The 14,960-nt window shown below is 41.6% G+C and overlaps 1 protein-coding gene across 5 annotated transcripts; it reads left to right on the top strand.

Moving 5' to 3' along the window:
- The first annotated feature begins 127 nt into the window (after window positions 1-127).
- LOC125308826 (serine/arginine-rich splicing factor 1A) lies at window positions 128-3,772 on the top strand. Of its 5 annotated transcripts, XR_007195987.1 has the most exons (6): window positions 128-588; window positions 1,315-1,496; window positions 1,709-1,881; window positions 2,151-2,381; window positions 2,809-2,890; window positions 3,300-3,772. XR_007195987.1 is itself a non-coding variant. In XM_048265437.1 (5 exons), exons 1-4 carry the CDS (start codon window positions 392-394, stop codon window positions 2,343-2,345), a joined length of 747 nt encoding a protein of 248 aa, XP_048121394.1. In that variant the 5' UTR covers window positions 128-391; the 3' UTR covers window positions 2,346-2,381; window positions 3,300-3,772. The 5 variants fall into 5 exon arrangements, 3 of the variants coding, with proteins under 3 accessions (XP_048121394.1, XP_048121393.1, XP_048121392.1); XR_007195986.1 differs by having other exon boundaries at window positions 2,151-2,890; XM_048265437.1 differs by lacking the exon at window positions 2,809-2,890.
- The last annotated feature ends 11,188 nt before the right edge of the window (window positions 3,773-14,960 follow it).

The following is a 14,960-nucleotide window of genomic DNA, read 5'->3' as shown; positions in this document are numbered from 1 at the left end:
TTCAAGATCGTTTGTTTCTTAGTTGTATATAAACAAAGCCTATTAACTGCACGAACTATTTTATTCATCGGATGTATACTATAGGAGGTACTTCAGGTCAAAATAAGGCTTATTTCCGGTGATCATTACATCCGCACTAACCAAGCGCGGTTCCTGACGTTCGGTTGTGTGTGGCCACGCTCTTGACTGAATCGGATAGTCCGATAGCTAGTTAGTGGAGTACCTTCCGCGAACAGATTGCCGCAGGTCCAAGGTTGTTTGTCGTGTTGGTGCTGCAACTCTAGTGTTTGGAGCTATCAAAGATCATTTTGCGGCCTTTGATAGATTTTTATTTTGCGCATCAACCACATTAATCGTATTCTACCGCTGAGAAAATATTGGCCTGTAAGCCATGTCTGGTGGCAGTAGCGTGATCCGAGGCCCAGCTGGGAACAACGACTGCCGAATCTATGTGGGGAACCTGCCACCCGATATTCGCACGAAAGACGTCGAAGATGTGTTCTACAAATACGGCGCAATTCGAGACATCGACCTTAAAAATCGCAGAGGAGGACCTCCATTCGCTTTTGTCGAGTTTGAGGACCCAAGGTAAAGGGCTAATTTGCTGTAGTAACGTTAGCTAGCTATGGCTTGCGCGCTAATCTGTGTTGCTAGGCTAGGTTAGCTTTTTGGTAGTCTTGCTAGTCCAATATCACCGCGATGCTAACGTTAGCCATTACAAGCTAATAAATAAGATAATGTCTAACTATTGCGCCAACTTGTATTAACTTGTATGATTAAGCCAAACTAATAAAACTTTATTAGCACCATGGAAGCTTATTTTTGTGAATGGTCTTGAAATGAGATGTAGATACCCTGGAGTATATTCGCATGCGGTTAGCAGAAAGCGTTTTTGCGTGGGGTTGCTGTTGAGTTAGTTTCTTCGCGCGCGTGCATGATTTTAAAGTTAGTCAACATTGGCCAGCTAGTAAGCTAATGTTTTGCTAATTCAATTATGTTAAATATTAGCTAGTGTCCGTTGTTGGGCAATCGCAGGCAATGTGTTTGAACCCTGTTTGTTGTAAACCGTCAAGTTAGAACATTGTGACTTAAACATTTTAGTGTCGCTTCAACACTGCCACTTTTCAACTGTCCGTCAAGTAATGTTAATATGAAATGGATGGCTACGTGTCTTCGTTAACGCTAGATTCCTAGTTGCAGTGTGGCTTGGCTCTTAAGACAAGTGCAATTGTTTACTTGATCTGAAACTTGCAGTGTAGAGCTATGTATATATCCACGTAGGAATGTGCTCAGTTGTGCCTTGAATTCTTGCAGAGACGCTGAAGACGCTGTGTACGGACGCGATGGCTACGACTACGATGGTTACCGTCTTCGAGTGGAGTTTCCCAGGAGTGGAAGGGGAATGGGCAGAGGTGGATTTGGAGGGATGGGTGGGGCCCCCAGGGGGCGCTATGGACCCCCTTCCAGGCGTTCAGAATACAGAGTCATAGTTTCAGGTGAGTTACTGCTTTTTTTTTTTTTTTTTCAGTTTCAATTTCTACGTATCATTTGTATGGTGTGATTACTTGTTTAGATAAGGATTGGGAAGAGACTATACAGCACGTGCTGAATGACTTTTGGGATCTGTTTTTAATTGAAGTGTTAGAAAGAAATGAGTAAAGTGTGGTCCCCCAGTAAGTTCTACAAATCTGTGCTGTCTCTTCTACAGGGCTTCCCCCCAGTGGCAGCTGGCAGGACCTGAAGGATCACATGCGTGAAGCAGGTGATGTATGTTATGCTGATGTATTCCGCGATGGGACTGGTGTTGTGGAATTTGTGCGCAAAGAAGACATGACCTACGCCGTTCGAAAGCTGGACAACACTAAATTCCGCTCACACGAGGTAGGTCTGGCATCTTGTTGCAATAGACTTGGGATGTGTGTCGTTAAGGTAAGCCGATTGCTTCAGAAGCGGTTGGACTTGTAGCCATCCATGTTTTCTAATTGGACCACGCGCTGGTGTTAGACACGTACCAGCATGGAACGTCAGACGAACTATTGTCATAGGATGTCCCAAAACCACTGGTATGTGTACCTGTATGGTAATCTGGGCTGCATAATGTTTTTTCCCTTCCTGTGTCCTCAACCGTCAGTTTGTTCTCGTGTCCCCAGGGTGAAACTGCATATGTGCGGGTGAAGGTGGATGGCCCACGCAGCCCCAGCTATGGAAGGTCACGCTCCCGCAGTCGTAGCCGGAGCAGGAGCCGCAGTCGGAGCAGGAGCAAGAGCCGCAGCTACTCCCCACGCCGCGGCCGCGGGTCTCCCCAGTACTCCCCGCGCCATAGCCGATCCCGTTCCCGCTCCTAAACGCCACCTGAGCGGAGCTGAGCACTGACGCTTTAGGTGGAGCCCTGTTGTCAAACCACCGCCTCCCGCCTCCTTCCCTTTTGTTTTAACCCACTTCATTTTTTCAATGAGTCCATATTTTAATTTCCTTTTTTGCTTTTTTGTTCCTCCCATCCTTCCCTTCCTCCCTCCTTCCCTCATATCCTCGATGGTTTTTGGTGGACATCTTGGTATGTTGTATCTCTGGTCCCATATCCTTCACCTAGTCCTCAGACCCTAATTGTCAGGCTCTGGTTCTATTTAAAGTGCGTTTTACCTGATTCAGCTTTGTTTTCTTTTTTCTTTTTTTAATAAAAGAAAATGGAAGTCTTTCTTATCCAGCAAGTTTCGAATATTAAGCTGTAATGAGTTCCACTGTTTTTGTGTCCCTTGGATTTGGTGGGTTGTCATTATTACAAATGTGGATTTTACTGTCTTCCTATAGATGTCTGACAAGATGGATTAAAAATCTTTGGAATAAAGGTTTTTTGGAGCACATCTCATTCATTAGGATAACCCAGTAGCAGGTAGATGTATTATGTGTAGGCAATAGTTTGAGTACATGTAACACAATAGGGAAAAGCTTTCTTTTGTCATTTAAGAATTTGTCTTTTGACTTAAATGTAAGGTAGGCTTTTGTGTTTTTTTTTTGTTTGTTTCATGACCATGGTAAATAACCATTGAGCATAAGTCTGACCTTAAACTAAGGAGTTATAGGAGAAGATTTTTTTTTTTTTTTTCCCCCTCCCCTTGCTTGAAATTACTTGGTAGATTTTGATCGACAGTTTTATTACAAATGCTCTCAGTTCCACTTTTGGAAATCTCGTAATTAAGCTTTATTATAGATGCATGTTTTGAGAAATTTGAGGAAGAAAAGAATTGGGACAGACGTGATTCTAACTTGCCTCCTCTTTTTGGTTTTTGCTGGTATTAAAGGTTTGGAATGGAGGAGTGGCTCTGTGGATCCCAATCCGTGAAGCCGGATCGTTGGATCATTTCAGAATCAGGATTAGCATAGGGAATGCTGGATGCATGGAGCGGGATCAATTTACCTGGGATCGTAGGATTGGAGCCCTCACCAGTAATGGAAATCTAGATCAAGCGACTTCTTGCAATTGGCAGTTTTTCTTCAACTCGATTAACACGTTAGATGGCACATGGTTGGAGGATATTTTTTTATTTTTATACAAGGGAAGCAGAGGATGAACTGAGAGGCGGGATCAGTTGCATTGGATGGAGTCAACATAAGTCTGGTAAATTGGGTTGGGGTCTGTCGTGGGTTTATTTTTCCTTTCCTTTTTTTTCCTGTTTTCTTTTTTCTTTCAGACAGCAGAATCTCAAAACTGGCTTAAAAGCATTTCCATTAAGGCCTTTTATTCCACCACAATAAAGTTTTTGAATTAAAGTGACCGCTTTAGTTTTGTCTAGTTTGTATGGAGTGTGAAATTTAAACTTGTGGCTTTCCTCCCTTGTTAGTAACCAGAGATAAATAATGGACTTTAAACATCAACCAAAAGTTCAGCAAGGAATATTCTTTCCTTTGATGCTTTAATTTGTTGATGCAGATTCCCTTTATACCTTCCCGATTTAGGACTCTGCCATTGCTAAGATGGTTAAGAAAATGGTGCATATTTAAATTGGTGCTGAGCTGTTGAACTTCAAACCCAAATGACACATGCTGACACCTAACAGTGCGGAAGAGGTGTGCAACCTGTAACCATTTGAAATACAGTTGTGTGCAGAATAATAGTAGGCCTAGTGTGTTTTTAAAAAAATTGACTAAAGCTCAATCCTTAGAATAGCTGTTAATTCCAAGCATGACCGAAATTGATAAAGTTTGTGTTATACCTTTACAGAAAGTGAAGAAAAAGTAATGTTACGCTGTTCAAAAAATAGCAGTGTTTGCATTTTTCTTTATAAAGTCAAACATTTATTGTATAAACTGAAAAATGTCAAGATTTTGCTTTACTTCAAATCACTGCACTAATATCTAGTTGCATTACCATTATTTCTGAGAATTGATTCACATCTGTGTTGCATGGAGTTGACCAACTACTAGCACCCGTGAACAGGTATTCTAGCCCAGGACGATTGAACTATATTCCACAATTCCTCTGCATTTCTGGGGTTTGCCTCAGAAACAGCATTTTTGATGTCACCCCACAAGTTTTCTATAGGATTGAGGTCTTGGGATCGGGCTGGCTACTCCATAACGTCGATGTTTGCTTGTTTACTGGTGTGTTTTGGGTCATTGTCTTGTTGAAACACCCATTTCAAAGGAATTTCCTCTTCAGCATAAGACAACATGACCTTTTCAAATATTTTGATGTTTTGAAACAGACAGTTTGTCCAATGACCCACATGCACTGAATTCAATCCTATGGTAAACTTGTGGGGTGGCATCAAAAATGCTGTTTCTTAGACAAAACCCAGAAATGCAGAGGAATTGTGGAATGTAGTTCAATCATCCTGGGCTGGAATCCAATCAACACAGATGTGAAGCAATTCTCAGAAATAATTGTAATGCAACTAGATATTAGTGCAGTGATTCAAAGTAAAGCAAGATCTTGATATTTTTCAGCTTATACAGCAAATGACTTTCTAAGGAAAATGCGAACACTGCTATTTTTTTGAACAGCGTAACGTTACTTTTTCTTCACTTTCTGTAAAGGTATTAAGAGTGTGTCCATGAGAGGACCAGGTGGTGGTGACATGCACCCGGGGGAACTGTCCAAGCCCACCGGGGGACCAGGCGGTGGGCTTGGACAGTTTGAAGGGTCCACCTAAAAACTCAAAAAGCCAAAATAGTACAAAATTTGAAAGAACCCAGGGGGAGTTAGGACCGCCTCCTTGTTTTAGGGCAAAAACCTAAAAAAAAAAGGCCCAAAATTGCATTAAATGTTGACATCCCTCCTGCTGTCAGATTTAAACACAGCAAAGTAACAATCCATGCCATCAAAGGTCCATCCAAGGTTAGTTTAAAACTGGAGTTACAAGGCGTAAGGTTTGACTGGTGTAAGTCCAGGACTGCACATGTCCACTATGTCACATGCTTTTTGGCGAATACCCAAAAAATAGCAATATTCAGACCTGAATATCTCCAATGAGCAACCTCCTGCACATCTGTGGACTTCATAAATCAAAAGAAAAATGCTCTGCCTTTTTATTATTTTTTTCCTGGCAACCGCCTAAATAGTGTGATCCAGCCAGTGATTTCAAATACATATCTACTTAAATGTTTGGTTGAAAATAATGTTTAGGTCATTTATGGTGGACAAATGGAGATATATTATCACCAATCATGTCTGCTGATCCCTACCCACTCCCCTAAGTTACAGTGTGCACTCAGGTGGGAATCACCCTTACAGCTAAATCGAGTTCTCCATGTAAATGGGAAAATGTTGGAGTTCTTTTATCACTTTTGGGTGCTATGGGCTAGTTGGAACTGCTCACCTCAATGAACTATGATAAGCTATGCTAACAGTGGGTGCTTCAGACTGAGGTACTGCACACACACAGATGAGAAGGGTATGTATCATCTTATCTAACTCTGGCAGAGACAATAAGATAATTTCCCAAAATGTTGGCGTGTTCCTTTAACACTTGGTTAGGAGTGCAAGTGGCTAGGGAGAGAGTGTAGCTAGTTTCGGAAAGGGCCTTTCACTCACAGATAACAAATTAATTTGAATTTGATGATCAAAGCTCATAGGTCAGGGTCATTGTGCCCTCACATTCTTCACACAGTCACACTCAAAGATGAACTGATTAGATGTGAGTGGTCAATGTTACTGTGACCTCTCAAAAAAACATGGGCCTACTGTATTTTTACACCTTGAACACAATATCCTGGAAACACCTTGAGGGAGTTATTTCAAATTTAGCACAACTTAGGCCCTGTACACACATAACCAGATATTTTATGTTATGGTCTTTCGTCCACACATAAACAGTGTTTTAGCCCACACAGATATTTTTTTAAAACTTCTAAAGAGAATGCTGGTTTACTTGGATCTGTGGACATCCAAAATGGAGATTTTTACGAACAAGTATATACGCATATATACTCTTTTGATCCTGTGAGGGAAATTTGGTCTCTGTTTAGTGAAACACACACACAGCACACAGTGAACACACATAACAGCGAGGTGAAGCACACACTAATCCCGACGCAGTGAGCTGCCTACTACAGCGGCGCTCGGGGAGCAGTGAGGGGTTAGGTGTCTTGCTCAAGGGCACTTCAGCCGTTCCTACTGGTCGGGGTTCAAACCGGCAACCCTTCAGTTACAAGGCCGAAGCACTAACCAGCAGGCCACGACTGCCCCCTTGGACAAGGACGTGATGGTTACTTTGGGTATTGGGTGGGCTTTACTTGTTTCGTAGCCTACTGTACCTCGATGTCCATCCATCGTAAAAACATGTCTGTAGACTCTGCTTATTAGTACAAGTTGTTGCAAGTGAATATTTGTACCAAATTTGAAAAAACATCCCTACAGGCATTTATGATATATAATTTTCTCAAGAATGCAAGGTCCTTGACCTCGACCTTTGACCACCAGATTAAAATATTTGTTATCTGTGAGTCAAAGTGAATATTTGTATCACATATGAAATTATGTCAGGGATTTTTTGAGATTTATCCACCACAAAGGGATATACATAAGGTCACAGTGACTTTGACCTTTGGCTACCAAAATGTTACAAGTTATTATTTGAATCCAAGTGACTGTTTCTAGCCCTGAGATATGTTGGAGATATCACTTTTGGAAATATGACCTACGGTATACTGGTGTATGTCACCCAATGATGTCATTTTGAGCTACCTTAAGGAATATATTGCACTTAGGACATTAAATCTAGCGTGGATTTGATCAGAAGACATGATTGATGATAATATATCTCCATTTGTCCACCATAAATGACCTAAACATTATGTTTCAACCAATCATTGAAATAGATATGTATTTGAAATCACTGGCTGGATCACACTATTTAGGCGGGTTACAGCGACAAAAAATAATAAAAAAGGCCGGAGCATTTTTTTTTTGATTTATTTGAAGTCCACAGATGGCCCTTTCATGTGCAGAAAGAATTTTGAAAAAAGGAGGTTGCTCATCGGAGATATTCAGGTCTGAATATTGCTATTTTTTGGGTATTCGCCAAAAGGCATGTGACATAGTGGACACGTGCAGTCATGGACTGACACCAGTCACACCTTACGCCTTGTAACTCCAGTTTTAAACTAACCTTGGATGGACCTTTGATGACATGGATTGTTACTTTGCTGTGTTTAAATCTGACAGCAGGAGGGATGTTAACATTTTATGCAATTTTGGGCCTTTTTTTGAGGTTGTTTGGCCTAAAACAAGGACGGGGGCCTAACTCCCCCTGGGTTGTTTCAAATTTTGTACTATTTTGGCTTTTTGAGTTTTTAGGTGGACCCTTCAAACTGTCCAAGTTTCATCAAAATCGGTGACTTAGCATGTGTCACCCCCGCCTGGTCCTCTCATGGACACACTCTTAACACAAACTTGATCAATGTTGGTCATGTTTTGATTTGAAATTGAATGTGCAGTGTTCCCAATGCATTGATATTATGGAATTAACAGCTATTCTGAGGATTTTGAGCTTTATTCAATTTTTTGAATGCACACTGCTATTTTTCGTCACATAACTGTATGTGACGAAAAGAGTGCCATGGTTACAAGGTTATGTTCATCATCATTTTAGTTTCACTGGTGTAGCTGAGGAGGATCACCGAGTTATTAAGTCTGTTGAGGGAAAAAACTTGTCAGTTGTAAGCCTCACCACTAAATGCTGAAAAAATTAATTGCAAATGATATTGTGTTATTTTACATTTGGAAGTAGTCTGGCAATAACTGATAAGTGCTGGAGTGTGTGCTAAGAGCTACAGCAACAGTTGATCGGGAGAGACATGTCTTGTAGCATAATCAAGGTTTCTGTAACATTTCAACTAGTTTTTCAATACTTCATCCACTTTTGTTAATAGAACTATAAAGACAATGCCACCCATATTATCAGTTAGATGATGTTGACTTCATATTTTTCTATCAAAAACTGACAAAGTTAAAAAGATGAGTTGAATGCTAAAGATGCCTTGATTGACGAGGTCTGTTGCTCCTTGTAGCCTACCTGTCTGACCTCCATACAAACCACTGTTCACTGCTGGTCGACTGGTTTTGTCTACAAAACATGTTCTCAAATAAAAGGGTACTGATTAGGACATGAAAACATCTCATCGAACAGTTGCAAGATAGCTGTCATATTGCAGAGCTCTCAAAAATAGCTATGGACTTTGGTCTGAAAATTTAGTTAATCTTTAAGCTATATATCTTGCCAGGAAGCTATCATGCTCAAGGCTCAAGTAATGCAACAATAGCCTTGAGTTGGATTGAGTAATGTAATGTTTTATTGAAACTGCAGTGGTAATGTTACCACTATTTCAGGAATAATGCTATAAACACCTAAAAAATTAGCACATCAAATAGTCATTTCTCCGCTAATCTTATGTCTTATCTGGTACAAATATGCTACTGTTCTGCAGTGGTACACAGTCCCACAGTTGATAGTTGATCATCAGGGCTACACAAAACTGCATCAAGTGGGCTTTGAGGTGCCCTTATAGTGTAGATGTTTATACATTATATTGATAGACCCATAAGTAGGTATAAACTTTATTACAGGCTCTAGACCCAACAGCAAGACATACAACAACAACAACAACAACAAAAGGAATAGATACATAAACACATACAAACACTCTGATTCACCATGCGGAACGTTCAGGCACGATACACTTGACTTTGTGATTAGTACATAGGTGGAGGGTGGCGCATCAGGCCAAAACACAACATGACATGACAAAACACAACATCAACATCAGTTGAGGGCTGCAACTTCACTTTTTAAAATTACAATATCCAGGCCGGACTGCTGTTGTCAGTTAGCCTAGAAATCTAGACGCGCCCCTAGCGGCGCGTCTAGCAACTCTCAGTTGGCTTGTGAGCTCCAGAAATTGAAACTCAATCAGGCCAATGAAATCGTGTATAGAGTCGTTAGGTGGGCTTAACATAATGATTGATGGCAGAGTTGCAACGGTTTGACTTGAATTCCCTGCTACTTGAAAACAAATAAGATGGATGTTGCTGTTGGCTTAACAGTGTGACACGAGTTAAGCTTTTATTAAGTTGGCAAACGTTTGAACTAGCCAACTAGCTCCGCTGGTGGGAAACGCATGGGACTCCGCTGTCCTATTGCGTGCAGAGGGAATTTGAAAGACAACTGATTATCCTGCCCCTCGGACTGAGCACTGCGAACAGTGAGTGCCCAGACCCTACATTCTAATGTGGGTCTGGCTCGTCAGGCTAGTTGTCAGTGATATAAGTATTTGAAATTAACATGATTTCTTAATGTCTAGTAACATACCAGGGCCATTTTATGATTAATTGAAATACATTTTTTACATACGGTTCCTTTAAATCTGCAGGGTGTTTTGCAGACTCATGAAAGAGACGAGAAGACCAACAGTTTACAACACAGTTCACAGGGATCACATGCGGCTATTTTGGAGGGAATTTGAGAGGCAGAACAGTGGTGGGACTGTGGACTACCCAGGCATGTAGCAAGCGTGGGGGATGTGGGTGTTATAGGCCTAACGTACACACTTTTGCTGGAACACAATTCTATCCCCCACACTTTTTGTCAGATTAAAATGAAAGTAAAATATGGAAATAAGACAACAACCTGCTGAATGTCAGCAAGACCAAGGAGATTGTTGTCAACTTTCAGAGAGGCCACAAACAACTGCCACCATCGACGGAGATGCTGTGGAGCGATAACCTGACAATAGCCAGATGAATGTTGTTCCGCTTAGCTCCACCTAGCTTCACTCACATCCATCTGGGACCTCTTCCATTGAGAGTGATTTCTGCAACCGACTTTATGGTTCAGCCAATCAGGACGCAGGGCGGGAGTTTCATAGATGTGACATAGCGTGAAGCGACTGTGAGGACTGTTATCAGCGTCACGGGTTGGCTTCGATGTGAGTGGTTGAAGTAGCACGTCAATAGATGACGGACAAGTGGCTTATTCAATCATATGCAAGCATTTTTTGATTAGGCCCAGCCTTGTGAAGCAACACTTCAATGGATCGGTTCCAGATGGATGAGTGGAGCTAGGCGGAGCGAAATTCATCTGGCTATTGTCAGGTTAGTGGAGAGAGTGAGCAGCACAAAATTCCTGGGGGTGCACATCAGCGATGACCTCTCCTGGACACAGCATCACTGGCGAAGAAAGCCCAGCAGCGCCTTCTTGTGCAAATTGAAGAAGGCAAGTGCCACGCCTCCCGTCATGACCACATTCTACAGAGGGACCATGGAGAGCATCGTGTCCAGCTGCATCACAGTGTGGGGTGGAAGCTGCACAGATCAGAACAGGAAGACCCTCCAGCGCATTGTTAACACAGCTAAGAGGATTTTTGGAGCACCACTCCCCTCCCTGCAGGACATTTACACCACCTGCCTCACCCGCAAAGCACTAATGATTGTCAAGGACACAACCCACCCTGCACACAAACTGTTCAGCCTCCTGCCCTCTGGAAGAGGTACAGGAGCCTCGCCTCCAGCACCACCAGACTTGCAAGTAGCTTCATCCACCAAGCAATCAGGATGCTGAACACTCTACCCACTCTCCCATCACTGACAGCCCCCACCCACCAGCCAGCTAGGAACCTAGGATCCTGTCTACCCAAACCCCCCCCAGGACCCCCCTGTGGAAGTGCACTGTGACTGCGCAGCCTAACGTGTTGCTGCTTCATATCAAGCCTGATATAACTTGAAATGACTGCATATCAATGTAAATATACAGTACACACAAGCACAAGTTTAAACTTCATGTAACTGTTATCAATGTTATTTATCACTGCCACAATGCTGCTGCTTCTACTGCTCTGTCAGAAGGTTACGCTAGGACTATGTAAATATACAACACAACTACCTCTATTTTTTTTATATATGTTCCATATTTCTATATTTTGATATATGTTCTATATTTCAGTCTCGCACTTTAATGTCTGTATATTCTTATTTTTTATTGTCTATGGCTACGTCTATGTCTAAAGCATGTCTATGCCTGTATTTAAAGTATGTCTATGTCTGCATGGGAAAGTAAGAAACGAAATTTCAATTCTTTGTATGACCAGTGCATGTAAAGAAATTCACAATAAAGCTGACTTGACTTGACTGCCAATCACATCAAGTTAGCACAGGAGTGGGCAAACTGCGGATCCGGCCAGCCAAGCACTTTCATCCGGCCCGCTGAGCATTTTATTTGGTTATCAGGCTGCTCGCTATTTTTTTCCTGCGATAGAGACGACGTTGGTTAGCTTTACTGCAAACTGCTTTTCACTCTCCTTAGAGAACGTTTACAATGTCAATGTCAAAACATCATGTTAAATAGAGATAACATCATGTTAAACCAAGTTAACTCTTAGTTATCTCCTTTGCAGCAGATCTAACGTGAACATGCGATTCATTTAATTGGGAACGTGTCTGCACTCACGAGAGGGAGAGGGAGCCGCAGGTTCCAGCTGGCTTGTCATTGTTGATAATTGATTGAACTTCAGGAAATCATGAAGGCAGCAGTAGTTGTGCGGCCCGCCGGCCAATTTTCCAAACCCAGTGTGGCCCTTGAGCCAAAAAAGTTTGCCCACCCCTGAGTTAGCCAGTGAGGCAGGGGCGTAGATTTGCGTGGGGACCGAAGGACGTGTCCACACCGATGTCAAATTACGCCTGAAATGTCCCCACCAATATTCAGGTTGAAATGGGGAAAAAGGCGCTCACATGCGCTACACAAAGAGTTAAATCATTTTTCACTTCAGTGCTGCGGATCATCTCGTACAGATCTTGTAATGTGCAATAGCCTATAAGGGTAAATCGCGCTGATTTGAAGTTACCTAATAACTACCAGTGAGCTGCAGCATGCAGCGCTTCAGCTTTACTTCACTACAAGCATGAAGTGCGTCCAAATTCACCCATTCTTCTCTGTTGAACTCCTCGAGAAGTAGCTACTCATCACACATGTGTCACGTGAAAGAGCATTTTCTCAGCTTTTAAACGGTGCTAGCTAGCCACTGTTTGCTGTGATAAACAGTTCGTGAGAAAACTAACTTCAAGAGATGTAATAATTATTCTCTGCGCCCATCTCCACATCCATTCGTTTCGGTGGAATATCGTAGGCCTACACACTCTTCACGCAACACATGACAAACCATATATCAGAATAAACAGCAGACCTTACCGAACACAAAGGTGTAATGCATTTCCGTGTATAGTTAGCTGTTCCAGAGTAATCCGGTTTTGAAATAAATTATAGCAAAATTCAACATGGTCTTTCGGCTGCATTTCTTAAAACTGAGCTGTGCTTACATCGCCTAGATATCTGTAAATATTAGAATCAGAGAATATACAGGCAGCTCAGTTTGTCAATGTAGCCTTAATGATTTCTTTTCACAAAATGCTAAGCATGCATGTATTTAAGTTTCTTAAAACTGAGCTGTGCTTAAATGGGCATGATTTCATAACAGACCAAATAGAAAATAAATGTTAAATATAGCCTACATATCTGTAGCCTACATATTAAAATCAGATGATGTAGGCTACACAGTGTAGTTAGATCAAGTTGGACAGTAGCACATTTTAATCATGGATAGTAGTTGGACAGTATCACATTTGAATCATTTTATATATCTATAGTGGCTGGTGAAAGAGTTGAGTGTTTTTTTTTTTTTTTTTTTTCGGGGGGGGGATAGTGGGTATTCATCTACATACTTGAGCCACGAACCAGCTGATGAAGCTGACGAAGATGATTGTAGCAAGTTAACACGGCTGATGGTGTTGTCTTGCTACAGCAGTTGCCTAAGCCAGTAGGTCTTCAAAGTATCATGGTTAAGTTTTCAAACATTTCACTGACTGCTGGTCAGGCTCTCTGTGGCCATCCAGTATGTGTAGCCTAAATTGAGGAAGCGTTGCTGGTCTAAAAATAAATAAATAATAAAGAAATCCGTGTGAGCGGGAGAATTGAACCCATGTCGACTGTCGATGTCAGCAACATTAACGTTATTAGCCTATAAGCCTAAGAGTTTTGACTCTCCCTGTGCGCAAATTTTGTGTAAAATATGGACACGTTATAGACTTCTCCTGCCCATTGCAGTGTGCGTTTCAATGCCTGTGTTTCATGAACTGAATTCTTAAAAGAATAGGCTGGACAAAAGGATACACAATTAGGCAACACATTTGCATTTGATTTATTTGCTGACGTTCATGTGGCTCTACAGACACTTCAGGTAGGGGTGGCCACAGCCTAACCTCAGTGGAACGTTTGTAAAACTTAACCATGATACTTTGAAGGCCTACTAAACGGCTTGGGCAACGGTATCATGATAACATGGTAGCCAGATAACATGAACAGCTATGTTAAAGGAGAATTCCGGTGTGATATTGACCTAAAGTGTGTTGAAACATGATACCGAGTGTGAACGTATGTCTCATAGCCCATCTCGGCTTGTCCCCTGCACTCCAAAATCTGGCGCTAGTTAGCCGATGCTACCAACAGCTTTTTCAATGGTGGTGCTTCGGCATCGGGCTAGCCATGCAAATAAATCACTGTTTTAATTTAACTTAAATAAATGATAAATTTAACTTTAATTTATCATGTTACATTCTGCACCCATCTCCCTACCATTCATCTCGGTGGAATACTTCACGAATTTTTCCCGAACACATGACAAACCATATATTAGAAGAAACAGCAGACCTTACCGAACAAAAAGGTGTAAAGCATTCCCCTGTACAGTTAGCCAATCCAGAGTAATCCGGTTTTACATTTGCAGCAATGTCTAAATGCATGTCTCAAACTTTGGACTTCAGGTTTCACAGTGTGTTTAAATTGTCCATTGTGACTAAGAGTTTGTCAAAGTAGCCTTAATGATGACAAAATGCTAAGCATGCATGTAGACTATTTGAGTTTTCTTAAAGCTGAACTGTGCATTAATTGTTCAATACATGATTTCATAACAGGCCACATAGAAAATAAATGTTAAATATAGCCTAGATATCTGTAAATATTAAAATCAGGTCTATGATTAACAGTTCTATGTAATATGTCATGTTTGCTATTAGATACAGGTTTTAAGGTGAAAAGTAAGGCATTTGTAGGTGAAAGTGAGGGGGGGGTGTATTCATTGTGCCCACCCCAAATTTCTATTTGCCCCCCCAATCTGAGCAGCCTAGATCCGGGCCTGGCGTCAAGACACATTTGAGTTTTACATCTGAGAACTAATAGCCTAGAAATCTAGACGCGCCCCTAGCGGCAGCAAATTACATTTGCTAAGATTTCCAGCATAGAACTCAAATAGAACGCTTATGAGCGCTCATGCAATGTGTGCGTCCCTGGAGCAAGTAAAATTGGAGGTAACGTGGGCTAGAAGCAACAACGTGGCTTCCTGTAACTATCAATGGAAAAAGCATGGAAACTGCTAATCATAATCTTTAAATTGACATTAATTAAGCTGGCTATATGCAA

The sequence above is a fragment of the Alosa alosa genome, chromosome 15, assembly GCF_017589495.1.
Source record: "Alosa alosa isolate M-15738 ecotype Scorff River chromosome 15, AALO_Geno_1.1, whole genome shotgun sequence".
Taxonomy (NCBI): domain Eukaryota; kingdom Metazoa; phylum Chordata; class Actinopteri; order Clupeiformes; family Clupeidae; genus Alosa; species Alosa alosa.
This window is presented reverse-complemented; position numbering and strand designations above follow the sequence as displayed.

Coding starts and splice junctions, on each gene's coding strand:
- LOC125308826 (XM_048265437.1), top strand. CDS start 392: ATGTCTGGTGGCAGTAGCGTGATCCGAGGCCCAGCTGGGAACAACGAC. Junction 1,497..1,708: donor ATACAGAGTCATAGTTTCAG/GTGAGTTACTGC, acceptor TCTCTTCTACAG/GGCTTCCCCCCAGTGGCAGC. Junction 1,882..2,150: donor CTAAATTCCGCTCACACGAG/GTAGGTCTGGCA, acceptor TCGTGTCCCCAG/GGTGAAACTGCATATGTGCG.